We start from the raw sequence: 17,846 nt of genomic DNA on the forward strand, positions 1-17,846 counted from the left end.
ATTTGCAAGTTGTAAACTGCAAGAATACCATCAATTAAGCCTCAGATCGGCTTTTGGCTTCTCTCAGTCCATTGCTATACTTGAACCTGCAACACTGGCTCTTAAGGAGAGATCTGTCAAGGGTGTAAACTATGATAGAATGCTTGTGTGCTCAAGGTAAAGAAGATTCCAGTGTAAAACTCTTTTGCATTAAGCAATCACTCTACTGAGAGAACCAAAGTTACAGAGAAGCTAATAATCAAATCACCACTCAACTTACATTTAAATGATATATAGGTCAAGTTAACTAAACATGTAATACAAGCTGAAACAATGACTGAGCTAATAAGCATCACAGTGAAATGTTCCATTTCAATACGAAGGAACAGTGTGTAGTTTTTAAGAGTTGATGCCCTTTTGCAAGTATTATCATCATACGGGTCATAAAAAAGATGTTTATATTCATCTAGGATTCTCTACCAGTTCATCTTCAAGGACATAGCGAAATCTTGTATCATAAGGTAACCATTCAATGACCTGTGAGGCCTTCCTCTTGTTGTTTGGATTTATACATTTGTGGATCACCTCCGGCAGCTTCTTGTCCATGTTTCTAGACACCCATATGAGAAGATTGTCCCAGCCTGACACAGGCTTCTCTTGCATCTCTATCAAGAACCTTTGGTAGAAAAACTCTGCTTGATTTCTTCACCGGTACATGGGTTTGAAGGAATTCCTCTCTTTGCCTTCTGCAGCTCCTCCATGGCATTCTTTTCTAGTGTATGTTCTCACCTGCAATTTTTGATGAGCAGTGAGAGGGATAAGATGTCTTGGAACAAGAAAGAGCAAGTGATAAATTTAGCATAGGATCTGAGGAAGCTCCAGTGCAAAGGCCGAAGAAAACAAGTGGCTGACAACTAGAAAGACCAATATTTGATCCAGTTAGCTGCAGCTACAAAGCATGAATTAAGAGAAATTTCACAGGTCAAAAACACAATTGTGCTTACCAAAAGAGTTTTCTGTTTAACAATGGGAAGAATGGAGCTTCTAGTTTCCTTTTAACTTTGAACCATAGTTAACCATTCTAAGAAAAAAATTAGATTGTAGATATATCATACTTCAAAATATATCAAATGGATGTTTAGGAGAACAAAATAATATGGAATTCAAGCAAAGTTATGATAAAACAAAACCATAAGCTCATGTATTTGGCAACATATTCTAATGACTGCAACAACAAACAAAGGGGTGACTCAACCTACAGTTGCAAGGATGAGGAAAAATAATTTAACTAATGACACATAAGCAGGAACCCAATGTGGTAGCTAAATAATCAAAAGAGAGAAATGAAATAAAATATAAAGTATATAACATAGATACCAAACAAATATAAAATGTATGAAGAAACTCTATGAGAAATCATAATAACTGTGAACTTTCAGTGACAATCTTATGTTCTTCTCTTTTGATAATCAACTTTCCTTCAATAATTAACAGAACAATAACAATTATATTTATCAAGGGACAGAAGTAATGCGTTGATAACTAACATATACATTTGAATGTTGTGTTTATGCTTATATGACATCTTTATTATCATTTTCCAAATTGAAACCCTGTATTCCTCTTTTTCTACTACTTAAAACTGGGGTTATGATAACAATGACATGTAGCTTTCAAGGACAAGTAAGCTGGACTTATGATATCTGTCTTTCAATGTCCATTCCCAATTGATCCATGTTGTAATACACCTGTGATTGATTTTATGAGTGGCCCCTCCTATCTTAGTAGACTGTGAATACATAATCTCCAAATTTATCCTCCAACCTATTATTATTTACTTCAGATATTCTCCTACTCAGTCAGGAACAGCAAATTTCTAGTATTTAGGAGTCGCTCCTTATGAGCTGGATTGGCCAGTTTGCAAGTTTCACACAAACATAAAAAAAGAGTAATTGAACCAGTGGTTTCCTAATTGTTTTCGGATAAATACAATGTTAAGAGAAATATGGTTCACCTTATCGATTTGTACCAATGTAGCGACTAGCTGTTGGTATGGTATGTATCGAGTTATGCCGAATCATATCGAGTATATCGACATACATATCGGTGACTGGTATGTACCGCCCATACCGAGCGGTATGCCGTGGTTCGATGAACCATGAGAGATACTATTATATCAATGGAGAAATTTAGCTTATATCTGCAAAAGAATGTTATAGACACTTCATTAGATGGATGCAAAAATAACTTTTGTCCGAGGTAGGAATATATTGTACAACAAAATAGTTACCGGTCTGGGTTGTCAAAAGATGCTTATAACATTTTTCACATAGTAATTGCATGAACATACATACGAAATAAGAACAAGCTAATCAATTGATAAGTTATCTGATCAACTGTCTTTTATTTTACTGTGAACCAGGATTTTGACTGTTTTTCATCTGCTGTTCTAAAAGAAAACACACTTGCATCTGCTTTTGTCCCATCTTGTATCCAATTACTGATGCATTAATAAAAAAGTTATAGATAACTTGATAAAGAAGCTGTATGGCGAGCAACATACCTGAGCAGAAAAATGTCTATGCCCAGGAGATAAAAGTACTGGAAGCTCAACCAATCGCCTTCTCCAGCAGAAAACGAGTTTTCTTGATGCAAATGCATCTGAAGTTGTTTAATCTGTCAAAATACAAGCATCTTTAGGAGGTCTAGAGAACAAAACCTTGTATTAGATTCTTCTGCCAGTGAAGTTTGCAGACATGCACATGAACTTGCAATACAAAATGAAATGTAAGCATGCGAAAAGAGTTAAGTCCGTACATCATCTTCCAAGGAATATCGACTGTTTAATGTGGTTTGTCTGGCACTCTCACTTGAATCTTGATTATAAGAACTTTGGCTTCCATGAGACTTCAGTATATTCAAAAGATTATGTGAACCCTGAAAATTTTGAACTCATGAAGAGACAATTTTTCGGTTTGATAAGCAAAATTGTCCAATCTACCTTCTAAAGACGTGACATCAAAATCATGCATATGTCAGAGATAGTTCAACATTAACAAAATTGAAGATACCTTACACTTGGTCTGGATTTGGTCAACTCCAAGTATCTATCAGAGGCACTGGAAGAAAAATCATTATGTCATCAAATCATAATTGTAGGCAGAAAATATCTAATTACAGAAACAGGGAAAAGAATATTAACAGTCAAAACAAAAAATAATTAAAATTTCTGAAGGCCAAGATCCTATCAACAAAAAAAAGGCATTGCTTGTACACATTGATCCCATGGTTTATAGTCTTTTGGACAACCATATCAGGGTTCTAAAAATACAATTCAGGCATCCATATATAAGAAAGAAGTCGTGAAGTCTCTCATGAGGCTCATACAGTCACATAATGTGGTAAAATAATCCAGAATATAAAGTAGCTCATTCTCATGCACCAAATATGCATTCTTAATATGTGTATTCAGATAGTACATCAATATGTATAGCTTTCTTCTTCCTCTTTGTACTATATATATATGTGTGTGTGTGTGTGGTAAAAGATGAATTACTAAATCTTTGGTAATTCCATAAAATAGAAGCTTCATGTATGATCAAGAAACCTGATCGAAGCAGTTCAGTTCCTCAAATCAAAGCAAGAAAGAAGGGGGTGAGGCACCTCTAATTACAATGGAGCCTAAATAACATTAGAACAAAGCAGCCATTGACAAATCACACAGAAAACCATAAAGAAAAAGAAAAGAAAGAATGTAATCCAACACACCCGTGTTATCAAGCTATCATCGTGACCAAGAAAACACACCTTTTAGAACGCCCAAGATGCGAAACACGAGTATATGACACCTTAGAGACAGAATCCACGCGCCCTGCATTCGTCACCTCCATGGGCACAGCTTCTCCACCCATTCCTACTCTCCTTCTTCCTCGTGCATTTGAAGAGAAACTCTCAAGACCAGAAACAGAAGCAGGAGAAGCTGACGCTCTGATTCATTCTACGCGTCCTCACGGAGACCTTCCCTTTGGTCCTCGTTTAGCTTCTCCTTCGGCCAGGGAGAGAAAGAGAGAGTAATTACGGCTGAATTGCCGTGAGGACTGAATGCTGGAGGAAGAGGACAAGAGGTCGTTGGAGGAATTAATGACAGCAGGAAGTGCAAGCGATCGCATCGGTCGATGTTCTCTTTACCTGTCTCTTCTTCTTCTTCTCTATCTTTCTCTCTTTCTTCCATGGACTGAGTGAGGTGTTAGAAGCACAGTCCTTTCTCTCTCTAACAGACGTCCGCTTTGCTTCGTGGGAAACCGTCTCGAGGAAACGTAATTGATCGTATCAGTTCTTTAACCCGACAAGCTATCTAAATACAATCTAAACTCAATCTACCTTAAAATACTCATTATTCTACCCATACTCACAGCCTAATCCAGTTTAAGCAGATCACATAGACACACAGCATCCCACAAAATCGATCCACTTTCTCGCAGAAAAGGTTTATCGGAAGCTGCATCTCTACTTACAAGTCTTAAGATTTCAGATTAAGATGGTATATAATACCTTTATAAGTGGATCACATAACTACTTGATCTCTGTAATAGTTATTGCAGAGCCGCTTAGATATATGCCTCCTAATTAAGATATAGCACTGGTAAGAGGATTGATATGCATTGCTTTTACCTAAATATCAGGAGGATGTATGCTCCACTGCAGTTTCAGATTGCAGATTAATAATACATCTGTAAATTTTTAGTTGCACTCTTTTATCCTTGTGAGGAATATCTGAAACCTGCATCTCAAGTAATGAAGAATACCTGATCTGAATCTTGACTGGTTGAAGGACTAAATAGGGCAACAATAAAGAGGGACAATAATAATATCATCATTACTACTGGAGTGGGCAATATGAATGTCAGTAAATTGATCTCAAGCACTGGTTAAAAAAGGAATTTAGAAAGCATTTTGACATTTCATGATTCTTTGAGAAAAGAAATTGGTGTCTACTTTGTTCTTTCACAAAATACATTTAAGTGTATCAAAGAAGAGAGAGATGGAGTTGGTGTTACCATGCATGATGAAGTATTGCTGTAGTTGAACATAGTAACAACTTCTCAGCCTCGGGATCTAAGTATGCTGATGGTTAATGCAAGTTTATTTCATTCAGTGTAAAGCATCACGAATTGACCACAGAAATTAGAACAAAGGCATCAAACATGATTCAAGATTTTTGAGTATTAGAGATGATTACAAGTTTAAGGAAGCTTGTCAGAAGACAACAGTCTTGTTTACTTGATATGGTAGCACTCGAAGTTCACAATACGATTTTATCACTTGTGTGAGACATTGCTTTTCGAGATTCTCTGATTTCTGCACAAAACTTTTTAAGGTGTCTCTGTGAGAAACTCTCTCTACCTGCACCATCCAACATGTAAATAAAGTCATTCGAGTAAGCAATTCAACAGAGGCAGTTGACTTATCTAATGCACATCAGATACAAAAGCCAAGAGTGATATACATCTCCTCCCATGCTATGTACTGTTAATGATTCACATGGAACATGATTGTCTCCTGATCTTTCAGAGCTATTTTGACTTTCAGTAAAACCAATAACATGTAGGATTTTTGTTCGCTTGCACACTTGAAACAATAACTCAGACAGCAATGCACAACAAGCTTGGTCATATTGGATTCACTAACTGTTCATTTGACTACCTTTATAACTCTACAGTACATGAAAAAAGTCTTGATATATGATCCTTGTATCAATTATTTCTTTCCGGTAATGCTTTAATCTTATTTATCATACTATTGTGTTTAACCCCGACAGATGTTTGACTTAGCTAAGTGATATTTGACATGAATTTTTTGCTTTGCAAATGATCTAGAAGTCCAGGAATAACTATTAATGCTGTCGAACAAATGAAAGCTACTCCTATGCCTAAATGAATGATTCAGAGTGACCTTGGACACAGAATTTTCCTCAACTCTAATGAGAGTAAAAGAGTAGTAAAAATGAAGAACTTAAAAGTGCTCAACCTTGTAGCATTATTTTCGTCTGGATACTGCTGTGGACCTATAATATACAGATGCCCAGTAAGCTGCTATATGTTATAGCACAGAGCTAAAAGAAGATAGAATGTTTCCACTTGAAGGCAGGATAAGATTCAACTTGTGACACAATTTTTAAGCATGTGAACCCAATATACCGAAGAAAAGAGTCAACATAACTGAGTATCTTCTAGAGAGGAATTAGGTGCCCAATGGCATGGACCAATTTGGTGTGAAAAGCTAACTTTTCAAATTTCGACTTGATACCACTATTCATGTTACTGCTTCACGCTTTTTTTTTTTTCTAGTGCTTCAAAATTTAGCTGAAGCAACAATCTCCAACTATACAAAATGACACTGCAGAGTGCCCAGCTAACATAGTAATGGATGAGAATACCAGCTGATCCTTAAGCCAACAAGGGAGTGAAAAACATGGAACATGTTACAGTTTCTACTAATTTGACCAATCCTAGGTATGGCCATTATTAGTCTATTTCATTTAATTTAACCAATATTTACTAGATACTTGGTACGGTTTTGATTATGCTTCGACATTTTCCGTATAAACTTGGGTTGGATTGACAATGAATTGGAATACTAGTCCTATCTTTATTTATGCTTATATTTTTCCAGGTGTAAATGTCATAAAACTTATCTTTTTGATATCGATGAATAATTTAACAAAAAAAATATGACAAGAGCTTCAGGAAAGCATACAATAGAATCAAGTGATGTGTTTGATTAATTTAGCTCAAGAATATCACCATTTGTTCAATAATTGGACCAGCATCCAGTTCTTCAGTTACAAAATGACTTGTTGCACCAATCAATTTTACCCCAGCATCAAAAGCCTGGATTTATTTACCAGATCGAAGGTTCTAGGGTAAGAAATCTCAATAGTTCTAGCAAATGAATAAATAATTCAAACAAATACCTGTTTCGAAGGATTCCCTCCTTTAAATGATGGAAGAAGGCCATGATGAATGTTAATTATATCTTTACCATAGCTCTCCAGAAACCTTCTAGATAGTACCTGCATATTTGTATATGATAGTTGGGACTTTAAATGATATTGTAAATTTGTAATTGCTTTAGGCTCTAGTAAAAGTTAAGGAATAGATGGCAGATGCAGGAGGATAGCTACAATAAAATTAAAAAAATCTATTTGTGGGCATGGAATTGAGTCTAGGTATGCGGAACCATCATTCTTTCCAAAAACATTACTGTAATGAGGAGCTCAGAAAGCATGCTAGGGATGAACTCCCGAGGAGTTCCAGAGGTGGGTACAACAAACATGAGAGAATTTCCTGCTGCAACGCACCCACAGCACCTAGCATTTGCTATTTAAAGAATACAAGCAAATGGTTAGATTTAAAAACTTAAGAAGGATGTCAATCCTCCTTCCGTGTAACTTAATGTTAGAGGAATTCATTTAATCTGGAAGTACCAAAATTGGCTGAGATCCCATGAAGTTCAAAAATCCTGACTTCCTCTAACTTCAGATGATAGGAACTCATCACAAGCTGAAAGTTCTTCAAACTTGAATATCGGACTCCCCTGTCATATCGGATTTTATCTAAGAATGGATTTTGCCCATGAGCAGAGATATCATGAACATTCAAGTTCAGGTGTCCAAATAAACTACTTGTAATTTACTTTAAAGTTTAAACAATAAATCCTAACATGTGAACCAGCAACTCTTTATTGTTATGAATGTCTTATCTTAGTGACTCAACATAGCACTCATCAGAATATGATGAGCAACATCTTTTCAATCTTAAGTGTTTTATCTCTCTTCCTCCCTTTTAAAAGATGCTGCTAGTTGCAGTTCTCTTTTCTGCTCATCTAGAGAGATATTCTTCATAAGAGAGTTAACAGCATCAAAATCATTTGGTAGTTCAATATTTCTATGTTCAAGACCCATGTGCTTCTTTCCCCTTAATTTTAATGAAGAAACTAGAGTCAAGTACTTATGAGCTTGAACAAACATTACCCACTGTTCTAGGAGGTTGCATAATGCAATTGGTGATATACCTCCAAAGCAAATGTGAAATCATGTTCCAGCACACTTACAAAATAAGAATAGGTATATCCCAGAGATCAACAGATGAGATCAAGAATAAAAATGTGGAGGGCAAACCTGCATGTATCTTGCAAGTACAAGAAAATCAGTATCTTCAACCAATTCCAGGATCTCTGCTTCTCTTGTATTTCCAGCACTTGTTGGCAAGTGATGATATGGAATCCCATGTCGTTCAAGAAAGAGAGCAACATGTGTATTAGGAGCTCTTTGATGATTGCTGTGTTGATGTGTTTAAATCTTTCAATTTATATGTTGAAGAGAGGTTCTGTGAATAAATAAGTCGTACAAGTTATCACCTTATAACACAACTGATGTCCACGGGAAGTCTACCCTCCTGCCATCTATATAACAAGTCCACCAAACAATGTTCCTACAAGAGCAAATCCTTGTGTCGACAAAATGGACACATGAAAATTAATAATCATTGATTCAGTATAATCTATAAATTATAAGCCAAAATATAAATAAACAATACTATAAGTGATTGAATCTAGAATGTAAGGTGTTTGCTTATGATGTGTCATAACTAAACCAACACAAACATTTGATGCTAAGTGATTAATAAGCAAAGAGTCACTAGCATGACGGATCAGACCTGCTTTGAAGCAAGAACTGCAATCTTAAATTTAGGGTCTAGATCAGGGACGCGTACAACAGATTTTTCTGCACTGAATAACTTTGATATTTTGTTGAAGTCATTGTCCACGACATCCCGAGGCCAACGAGCAGGATCGAATACAAACTCACTGCCCAGTGTTACTGTGTTAGCATTATGTAAGAATAATTTCATTTGGCTGTAACATGCATGTAACTTGAGACATTGTAAAATCAATTATTTAACTGTGGGTTCAAAATGTTTTGTTCTTTAAAAATTTGACTTGGCAGTGGACTGAAGATGACTAGGGAAAAAAAACAGCTTCAAATTAGTCAAATCTAGGAGTGCTTAACTTTGTGTTTAGGTAACAGTAACATGACAGCAGAAAGAGCAAACAAGGTTACAGATATAAGAATTTGGGTAAGAGGAATAGCATTAGCAGAAACAACAAACGAGATTTCAGATATAGGAAGTGGTATTTGACAAAATCAGATAAGATATAATTTTATATACCAAATTGTACAAGCATGTTTTGGTTATCAATGGTAGGAATACTAATTGCAAAATTTGCAGAAGGTGTCACAAAATTCAGTTGGCCTCACAAGTAGAAAGGCATCACACTTCAGAGTAAAATAAATGCAGAAGGTTCATCATTCTTTGCAGAATAAGTTGCAAAGTCACAAGAAAGAGAAGCAGCTGTAAGTTACACAAAGTTGACTTAGTTATATTGGCCATCTAAAGATCTCATAATCATAACAATTAAGGAAGACATAGTCACAGGCTCTCCTTCACAAATACCAAACAAATTGAAAATAAGTCTCTCTATTTCTAAAACTGAATAATTTAAGTGGTATAGTATCTGTCCTTCCCCTAGTACAAAATCATATCAAAAGAACAACTGAAGTTTTTGTTATAGATGTTGATATGATGTATTTCCTACTAGAAATGGACCAGATCAGCCCAAAAATTTACTGGACTTATTCTGGCATGAAGGCATGCTTGAAAGAATTTGGTGATTTAAGTTGAACATCTTTGGTTGCTAAGAAGTGTAACCAACGTAACAATGATCTTCACATTTGACGCCAGGCCAAATCAAAGGAGAAACTTGATCAACTCGACAACAGACCTATACTCATTCATAAACAAGCCTATCTTGAACCACTCATCATTATCACAAGTGGAAGAGACTCGAGGAAAATGGCCAAGTTTTGGGCATAGCCGACCAAGCCAGAGAGGGTCATTCATCTCAAAACTAATAAGGCTAGGCCAAAGTTTGGATTCAGCTTAGGCAACTTGGCACTTCAGCACAATTTACCAATTTGGTACAAAAGACCAAAGACAGAATCCCCACCTCCTCGAGTAAAAGACCTGCTTCTTCTCGGGGACAAAGACATCCACGCTGTGTATGTTTCCGCCCCTCGACGCAATGCACTCCGAGAGTTTGGCGACGATCCCCACCGCGTCCTGCTCACCAACAGCTCCAATCTCAGCCCGGGGATCGATCAAAGAAGTCCGCCACAACTAACAAACAATGGACTCGGATGAACCCCACTCACCGGGCAGTGGAAGACGTGGATGCCGAGAACGGAGCCGGCGTTGCCGCCGGGGATCATGGAGACCGCTCTCTTCGCAATCCGATGCAAGACCACCATGCCCACTTATTTTTACCTGTGATAGTTCCCGTGGACACTATATGAGGAGATGTCCATTCCCTCCAAAGTTCTGTTTCAGGCCCCCCAAGCACGCTTACCCGTATGTTTACCCTGAGGGGAACCGAAGGCTCCATCATGTAGACCCCACCTTATCTAAAGAAATGACAGTAGGGTACGTGACACGGGTGCATAAACGACGGTGGGAGAAGACACGGCACGCATTCCATCGCTCTTCCATTTGAGGTCAGGGTTTGGTCGAGCACTGAACCGGACGATTGGACCGGTCGAATAGGTACATTTTGCCGCCGGACCGGCGGGTGTGCGTTAAGCCTCTTTATTGCTTTCTTCCTCCATTCGATCGCTTCCCGATCTCGTCGCCATTTTCCTCGGAGTGAAACGATCGATCCGATAAGGTACTCCATCGGAGCGAATCCTTGTCTCTAGGGTTTCGTTCAGGGTTTTCTGCGGCTGCGTCGTGATGGATCTGATCTAATGAGGTAGGGATTCTTTTGTATCGTTTTAGTTGGTGTAGGTGACGAGGAGGAGATTGAGACTGGAGATTGATGGAGGTGGAGCCGCCGGGGCCGCTGCGGTATCTGATTGGGGCGGCGATCATGATGGTCGGCGTGGTACTTCCGCTCGGGTACATGATGTTCCGCATCAAGCGCGTCCCCTCGTCCGCTTCGACCTACTCCAAACAGACGTAGGTGTGCTTTTGATTTCATTTCGTGACCTCGGCTCTCTCAGTTCTTGATCTCTTGATTGATTTCGCGTAGAAAGCGCATCTTTTTCTTTTGCTTCCTAAAATAGCAGCTGATATTCTCATCATTGAATGCAGGTCTAAAGGGCTGATCTAGGGATCGTTCACAGCTCCTCTGCTGCCATCTCTTTACGGTGGTGGAGAAATTACTGGAGGGTACACCGTTAATGATTTTTGATATATCTTTTTTCTTGGGCCGTGTATTTAAAAGCTTTAGTTTAGCTTGTATTTGATTTTGGTTATAGGAATTGCTTCTGTGGAATGTCTGCTCATCATGTGCCTGGTTCCATTGGCTACAATTGTCATTATTAAAATGTTTGCTTGTTACTTGCTTTGGTTCGAGCAATAATTAATACTTAGGCTGTTATTGATTGGCTTTATTAGATCTATGAATAATTATTATTACATAGACTAGCAACCGGTTCATTAAAAGTTGTTGGCAGAAACCATCTTGTGAGTTGCAAAATAAATTTGCGAAACAAGAGGGTGATGTAACAAAAGTCAAGTTTGATTCATTTTGTAGGTGGTTGGTCACATTAATGTGTACACTCTGATTGTCTCTCTTTTATATGTCCTGTGAAAGTGATGAACAAATTTTAAGGATCTGAAACTAAATTGTGAAGGCTTTCTCTTTCTATTATATGATAGAGATGTTTTCCCTTTCTACAGGATTTTCCCTTTTCTTGATCTTATATTTATCTCCCTCAATGAATTTTTCCTTTTTCCTTCCACACATCAATTAACTGACTTTCAGTCAAATACTATGAATTCATACTTATAATACTTTTTTCTAATGGGTCTCACCTGAAAGTTGAATTTTGTTTTGAGTGATTCCTAACGTTTTCTCTCTTTTTTTCATCGTTTCATTTGTGTGTCTATCACTTTTTTTGGTGTGTCCTTATCTGTCATATAAAGGCCATCTTCTAATAGGTGCCATCATACATTCACTAGCACCCTTGACATCCATATATAATTTTAAGATTCTCTCATAGCTGTAGACAAGAAATAGGTAAAAGAGGATGAGTGAAGAAAAGTTAGAGAGCTTCCACTACTGTGACAATTATTTCTTTTGTGTAATTATCCCATTATGTGTTGGTAAATGTTGCACAAAAGGTATATTCACCTTAAAATCTTCGTAGTTGACAATAATGGCTGATGACAATATATAAGAAATTGCTCGTGTATGATGATTGTACTAAAAATCTGGTGTCACAACCTCGGTTTTCAATTTGCAAATGAGAACTTGAAAGAAACAATGTAGAATCTAGATCATTATGAATCCAAATTCACCATTTTTTTTAACTGATAGTGAAATCTGCAACACTGAAGTTAAGCAAAGGCTGCTGTGAAAAAATAGGTACAACTTCGTAATTTAGTGGTTGAATGAAATTAGCAAATAGGAGAACTCTAGAATATAACCAACTTTTGGTAAAGTGGCATGATATGATTAAGTTATTTATTTGCTGTTCTAACAAAGTTCCACTTTTGTATTGATGTGATTCTAGTTATTAACTCCTGCAAATATACTTACAGTTCTGTTAACTAAATCTGTTTTCCTTTCAATATCTTGAGCTTCTGAATGTGAAGTTTCTAATCATCTGAGGACAAATTATAATAATATAACAAAGAATAGGGGAAAAAAATAATTTCAAGAAAATGTTGTTAGCCTTTTTAAGGCTTGAACATCTTCTTTATGTGCTTCCATGGCTGGAACTTCTTGTATCTTGGTCCAGTATTTTCAACAAGGATTTTGTAGGCAAAGAAGTATTACAATTAATCAGCTAAGAGCAAACAGCATCTTGTACTCTCATCTACAATAATATTAGCAAGTGAGGTCTGTTTTAGCAGGTACATCCTTATTGATAATTGAGAGCTCATAACAAATTAAAAGGCACTTTATTTGAGTTTGATTGGCTTATATCAATTTCAAGCATGTTCTAACTATAATAATAGGACAAAATGGGATTGGCCCTGGACGATACCGATATGAATCAGGTTTATCACATCGGAGTTGACCATTACTGTGAACTATATAAATCATTACTTCATTTACAAGTGAAACCTTCAGGATTGTATGTTGTCCTTCCTTTGATTTTGAGTTTCACTTGTTTTCCCTATTAGCTTGGGGAGTTGTTAGGATAAATGTCTCCCAACTAGCAGATTTCTGATTAGAAGAAGATTCCCAACAGCCACATACTAGTATTAATGAGAGATAACAAAGGAAATTATGAGTATTAATGGCTCGCAATCTTCCTATACTTATAATGTTACTAGTGCTTGAAGGTCCTAATCTACCTAGGATCCTATAGCGAGTCTAGAATAATCTATACTTATAATGTCACTGGTGTTATAACCCAAAATTTTCATATGGTAAGTGCAGAATTAATTGTAGAAAGCCCATTAAGCTGTTGTTCTGCTGTTGTCTTTCTGTTGTACCAGCCTATTCGTCCACTTTATTGAGCTTTATATGTTTTGGCTGCCCTGTTTGGGCTGCATGCCACTGGAATCAGATTGGCAGAACTCCAGACCATCTTTGTAGCACCCAGATAGGGCTCCTGAACTGGCAAGCCTTGTCAAGATCAGGGGCTGGCTGGCTCTTATCAGAGTCCTATTCCCTCTAGCATTTGTTGTCCTGCTGCTCTATTACATCTTGGCCTGCTAGTTGAGATAGCATGTTTTACTGCCTTAGTTGAATCCTAATCAAGCTAGTAATCCAATTCACTATCCAACTAATGTAATAGTAGACTGTAGCATCTGAAATAGAAATCTTCCTGGAAATAGAAATCTTCCTCCTAATTTGCTGGAAATAGAAATCTTCCTCCTAATTGCTGCAGGAGTCTCCAGTGCCTTTACAATTCTTTGCCAAAGTTGCCTCTTCAGTCAAAATTATCTCCAAGTTATGATAGGTATGATTCAACAATGATATGGCTGCCATGGTATCTCTGAAGTCATTATTTAGGGCTGGCCCTGCTGGAATAAAAAAAAGAAAAACCAGAAGGAAAAGAGTAGCATCTGACATGATTGACCATCTGCTTTTACTTGAATATGAGTGGATGTTATCTCATTAAGATACTTCGGATAAAACATTTTCTTGATACAAAAGATATATATAATTAGAACTTAGAAGATGCAACTTGGACAAGGTTTGTTATCTCATGGCATGTTGATGGGCATTTTATGTGCTGTTGCATTGGATACTTTGCTGCTTCGCTGACATGTAAAAGCGAGACCAGAAAATGAATCTTGATTACTGTTGTTTTATTTCTGTAATCTTCATCTGCAGTCTGTCCTTTTGTGATGAATGATGTACTTGGCCGCATCAAAGCTGTCATTCTAAATGATGTTCCAGAAGAATGGAAAATGGGATTCCCATCAGGCACAAATAAGGTTCAAATCTTAAATCGATTTGAATCTTGGTCTAATATTGGTTTTGGTAATCGGTCAGATTGGTATAATACCAGTGTTGACCCACACCATCCAGATCCAAACCAAAACAAATCAAGTTGGACCTAAGGTAAGTGCCATAGAGGCCCTTTTCTCATGTTAGTTAGTACAGAAGGAAATAAAAGCATGTATAATCCATGATTTGAGCATGTGGGAGAGTACAAATTCAGACCTTACTGAATCTCCATGCTGATTATTTGAGATCTAACAGGAAGAAAGCTTGGAGTCTTTCAGAGTAATATTTGCTTCAAGGTATAAGTAATTAATCATGTGATCATCTTGATATAAGGAATTTGATGTTAGGAGATAACCTGGTATTTTGATGTTGCTACTGTTTGGTTGATTAGGATCAGATGGTACATGAATATGAAGGTTCTGGTAGTTGAAGGAACTTTATATTAGTTTTACCAAAACCAAGCAATATGTGCTCTACAATTAATAGATGTTGGAGCAATAATTTCATTATACGTTCTATTTCTTAACTAAGTATACATTTGAAGGCTTTAGTCAAATGTGCTTTTGAACTGAGAGCAAAATATCATTGATTTGTGATGTCTGCAAAACTGTTTCAGTTTCGTAGTCTTTAACCATTCTCATGGTACTGATGGTTGATTTTTGATGACACAGCCAAACTTTTTTGGTATTCAAAACTGGCTATGTTGATGCCAATGCCTTTGTTTTTCTTACATAAAATTCTATAAATGATATTGCTTTAGTTAACAGTTTGGAGATTGTCCCTCCAAACTAAAGCAGTTCAAGGTTATGCTGAAATGCTCCCCACCATTTAGCCTATTATGGCAAAATGCTCTAATGGCCATCATCTTGTTTATCCATTGAACTAGAAGCATGACTTTGATCTATTCTTTATAATTACTGATGCAAAATGCCTAGCATTTGTTATTTAAATTCACTAAGATCAAGTATGGAAATTTGTATGCAGAATGAATGACTTTTTGGTTAGAATTGAATTTCTGAGAATCTGAAGAGTGAACTTCGTTTGCAGAATGATTGAAATTTGTACACAGAATGAATGACTTTCCAGTATCTCTCTGTCACTACTAAAAAAGATGAGGAACACTATACTTCTGAAGACAAAGCAGCATGACGACTATGACCAAGAAGGGATATTGTGATTCAACAAGTCTATGCAAACTACTAATCCTGCTTGTTTCTAAATTGCAAACCCTTAGACATTCTTTCATCATGAATTGCAGCGAACTTCATGATAATTATTTTACATATGCAGTTTTGACCGATGAGTTAGATTGTTTCTGGTACAGCTTTTCATTATATATCATGATAATTCACGAAAATGGTTGCTCGAAAGCTTGTAGGATAAATACAGCGAAATCAATCGGATTGTCGAGCAATAGCAGTTACAGGTTGATAAATTTTCTCATCTTTGATTTCACCACTGCTAGTAACATTTGGCGTCTTCTACATATAGCAGTTGTTACATCTGAAGAGATGGAAGTAACAATATGTTGCTGTGTAGTTTGCTGTATGATTATCTATTCTCTTAAAAATTGTGTTTAGGTGTTGGCAAACTGATAGGTCATTTATTCTCATGATAAGTTGTGTGGTGAGAGCTACATCATCATGCTGTTGCTGAGCTAATGCTGTCACTGAGAAATGAAGAAGTAGATCATAGATTGTAATTGGTACGTCATTGTTGTTGAGATGCAACATGGTCTTGCGGCAAGTGGTAGCCAAGCAAGTGAGTAGATTTGGATTAGTTGAAAGGGGGGAAAAGAGATCCCGAAAGAAATAAGTTTCAAATCTGAGGCCAGCCAGAGTTGACTTGCGGACGACTCAATCGAGTTCCATATTTGATGATAAAATGTATATGTAGTCTTTTATGTTTTATTTGCACCCTTTGGTTAGAAGTTGTCTTTCTTTAATGTGACTATATATATGAGAACGCCATAACGAAATGAAGGAATAGAAGAACAGAACATTCTACTTCACATTTTTAACTGTGATGTCGGCTCTCTTAATTGGGTCAATAACTCAACCTGGCAGGCATTGAGTTGACTTGACATCCCGACGGGTTAATTGGGTCAAGTTTGAAAACGGATGAATCTTTGAACTGTGTTCCTCGTGTTCTATATTTGATCGTCGATCTGCCGACACAAAAACGTTGAATGGCAACTGCTCCTTTGAGGAATATGCAAAGCAAAATCCAAGTCAAGTGGAAGACTATATGAGTCTACTAATACTGATACGGGGCATGACACAGGCAAAGTGGTGACATTTCACATTTGCTTGGTCGATACATCAATAGGGCCTCGGTTGGACGAGGTTGGCATCGTGATGTCAAAAGCGACGTTGACTCTACGCTGATACGGCAGCTTATTTAACTGAGACGACAGCTGGCAGTCCTCGATAGTAAGATCTCTTTAGTATTTCGATTTAGAATTATAAAATTTATATTAAAATTCTTATAATTATGAAAGTAAAATATTTAATTTTATTTATCTTAATATCGTTAGTCTTATGGATGCAAGATACATGATAACACATACAAAAATGGTACGAAAATGATGGACAAAAAAATAATTTCAACGTCCTAATTATGTTTTCAGTTATAGCAAATGACGACGATACTAGAGGCTATGGGTAGTTGTTATGGTTATGGTCGATGAGGATGATGTAGTGGTCGATGAGAATGACGCAATGATTGACGAGAATGTTGGGGACTTTGTGACTTCTAACGAGGGATGGAGGAGAATGAGGAGGGAGAGCAGTGACCAAAGGTTAAGCAAAGGGAGAGAAGGAAGAGGATGATGCAGATGCCGGCGCTCTGCATCTATATCGACTTCGCTCGGCAACCACTTCGACACCAACATAAATGCAGAGCGACAAAAGGGCCACTTAATATTTGCATCGGCGCCAACACAAATGCAAAGTGTCGTTCAATATCTGTATCGGCATTGATAATGATGCGGGGAAGGACGACATCACTCTGCATTTACGTTGGCATTAATAATAATGCGAGGAAGGGCGATGCTCATCCTTCTTCTCCCATTCCCTGATCCCTTATCCTTCTTCCCTCTTTTGCCGCTCGACATGCACAAGAGGGAAAGAAGAATGGGTGATGCTCGACATCCCCACATCGTTCTATATCATTCATCCTTCTTCTACTCTTGCACATATCTAGCGATGAAGGAGGAAGAAGGATGAGAAATGAGGAAGAGGAGGGAGAAAGATGAGCACTATCGTTTCTTGCATTGTTGTCAATGTCGACGCAGATGTAGAGCATCGACATATGCGTCATCCTCTTTCTTCTTTCCC

The 17,846-nt window shown here is 37.2% G+C and overlaps 1 protein-coding gene and 1 long non-coding RNA gene across 9 annotated transcripts; one reads left to right on the forward strand and one right to left on the reverse strand.

The window, feature by feature from the left end:
• Positions 1-238: 238 nt before the first annotated feature.
• LOC103975675 (formyltetrahydrofolate deformylase 1, mitochondrial-like) lies at positions 239-10,362 on the reverse strand. Of its 8 annotated transcripts, none has more exons than XR_010504357.1 (14): positions 10,253-10,362; positions 10,048-10,160; positions 8,697-8,847; positions 8,398-8,471; positions 8,159-8,318; positions 6,953-7,051; positions 6,783-6,869; positions 5,219-5,382; positions 4,168-5,103; positions 3,787-4,083; positions 3,051-3,098; positions 2,797-2,916; positions 2,543-2,655; positions 239-768 (listed from the first exon to the last, which is right to left on the reverse strand). XR_010504357.1 is itself a non-coding variant. In XM_009390705.2 (8 exons), the coding sequence occupies exons 1-8, from the start codon at positions 10,346-10,348 to the stop codon at positions 5,236-5,238; spliced, it is 927 nt and encodes a 308-aa protein (XP_009388980.2). In that variant the 5' UTR covers positions 10,349-10,362; the 3' UTR covers positions 5,105-5,235. The 8 variants fall into 8 exon arrangements, 1 of the variants encoding a protein (XP_009388980.2); XR_010504347.1 differs by adding an exon at positions 1,994-2,179 and having other exon boundaries at positions 3,787-5,103; XR_010504372.1 differs by having other exon boundaries at positions 3,787-5,103; positions 8,754-8,847.
• A 549-nt stretch (positions 10,363-10,911) lies between these two features.
• Positions 10,912-11,488, forward strand: LOC135656706 (uncharacterized). Its single transcript, XR_010504381.1, has 2 exons — positions 10,912-11,051; positions 11,187-11,488. It is a non-coding gene; the product is annotated as an uncharacterized LOC135656706 (long non-coding RNA).
• The last annotated feature ends 6,358 nt before the right edge of the window (positions 11,489-17,846 follow it).

This window comes from Musa acuminata, chromosome BXJ1-4 (assembly GCF_036884655.1).
Source record: "Musa acuminata AAA Group cultivar baxijiao chromosome BXJ1-4, Cavendish_Baxijiao_AAA, whole genome shotgun sequence".
Classification (NCBI taxonomy): Eukaryota; Viridiplantae; Streptophyta; class Magnoliopsida; order Zingiberales; family Musaceae; genus Musa; species Musa acuminata.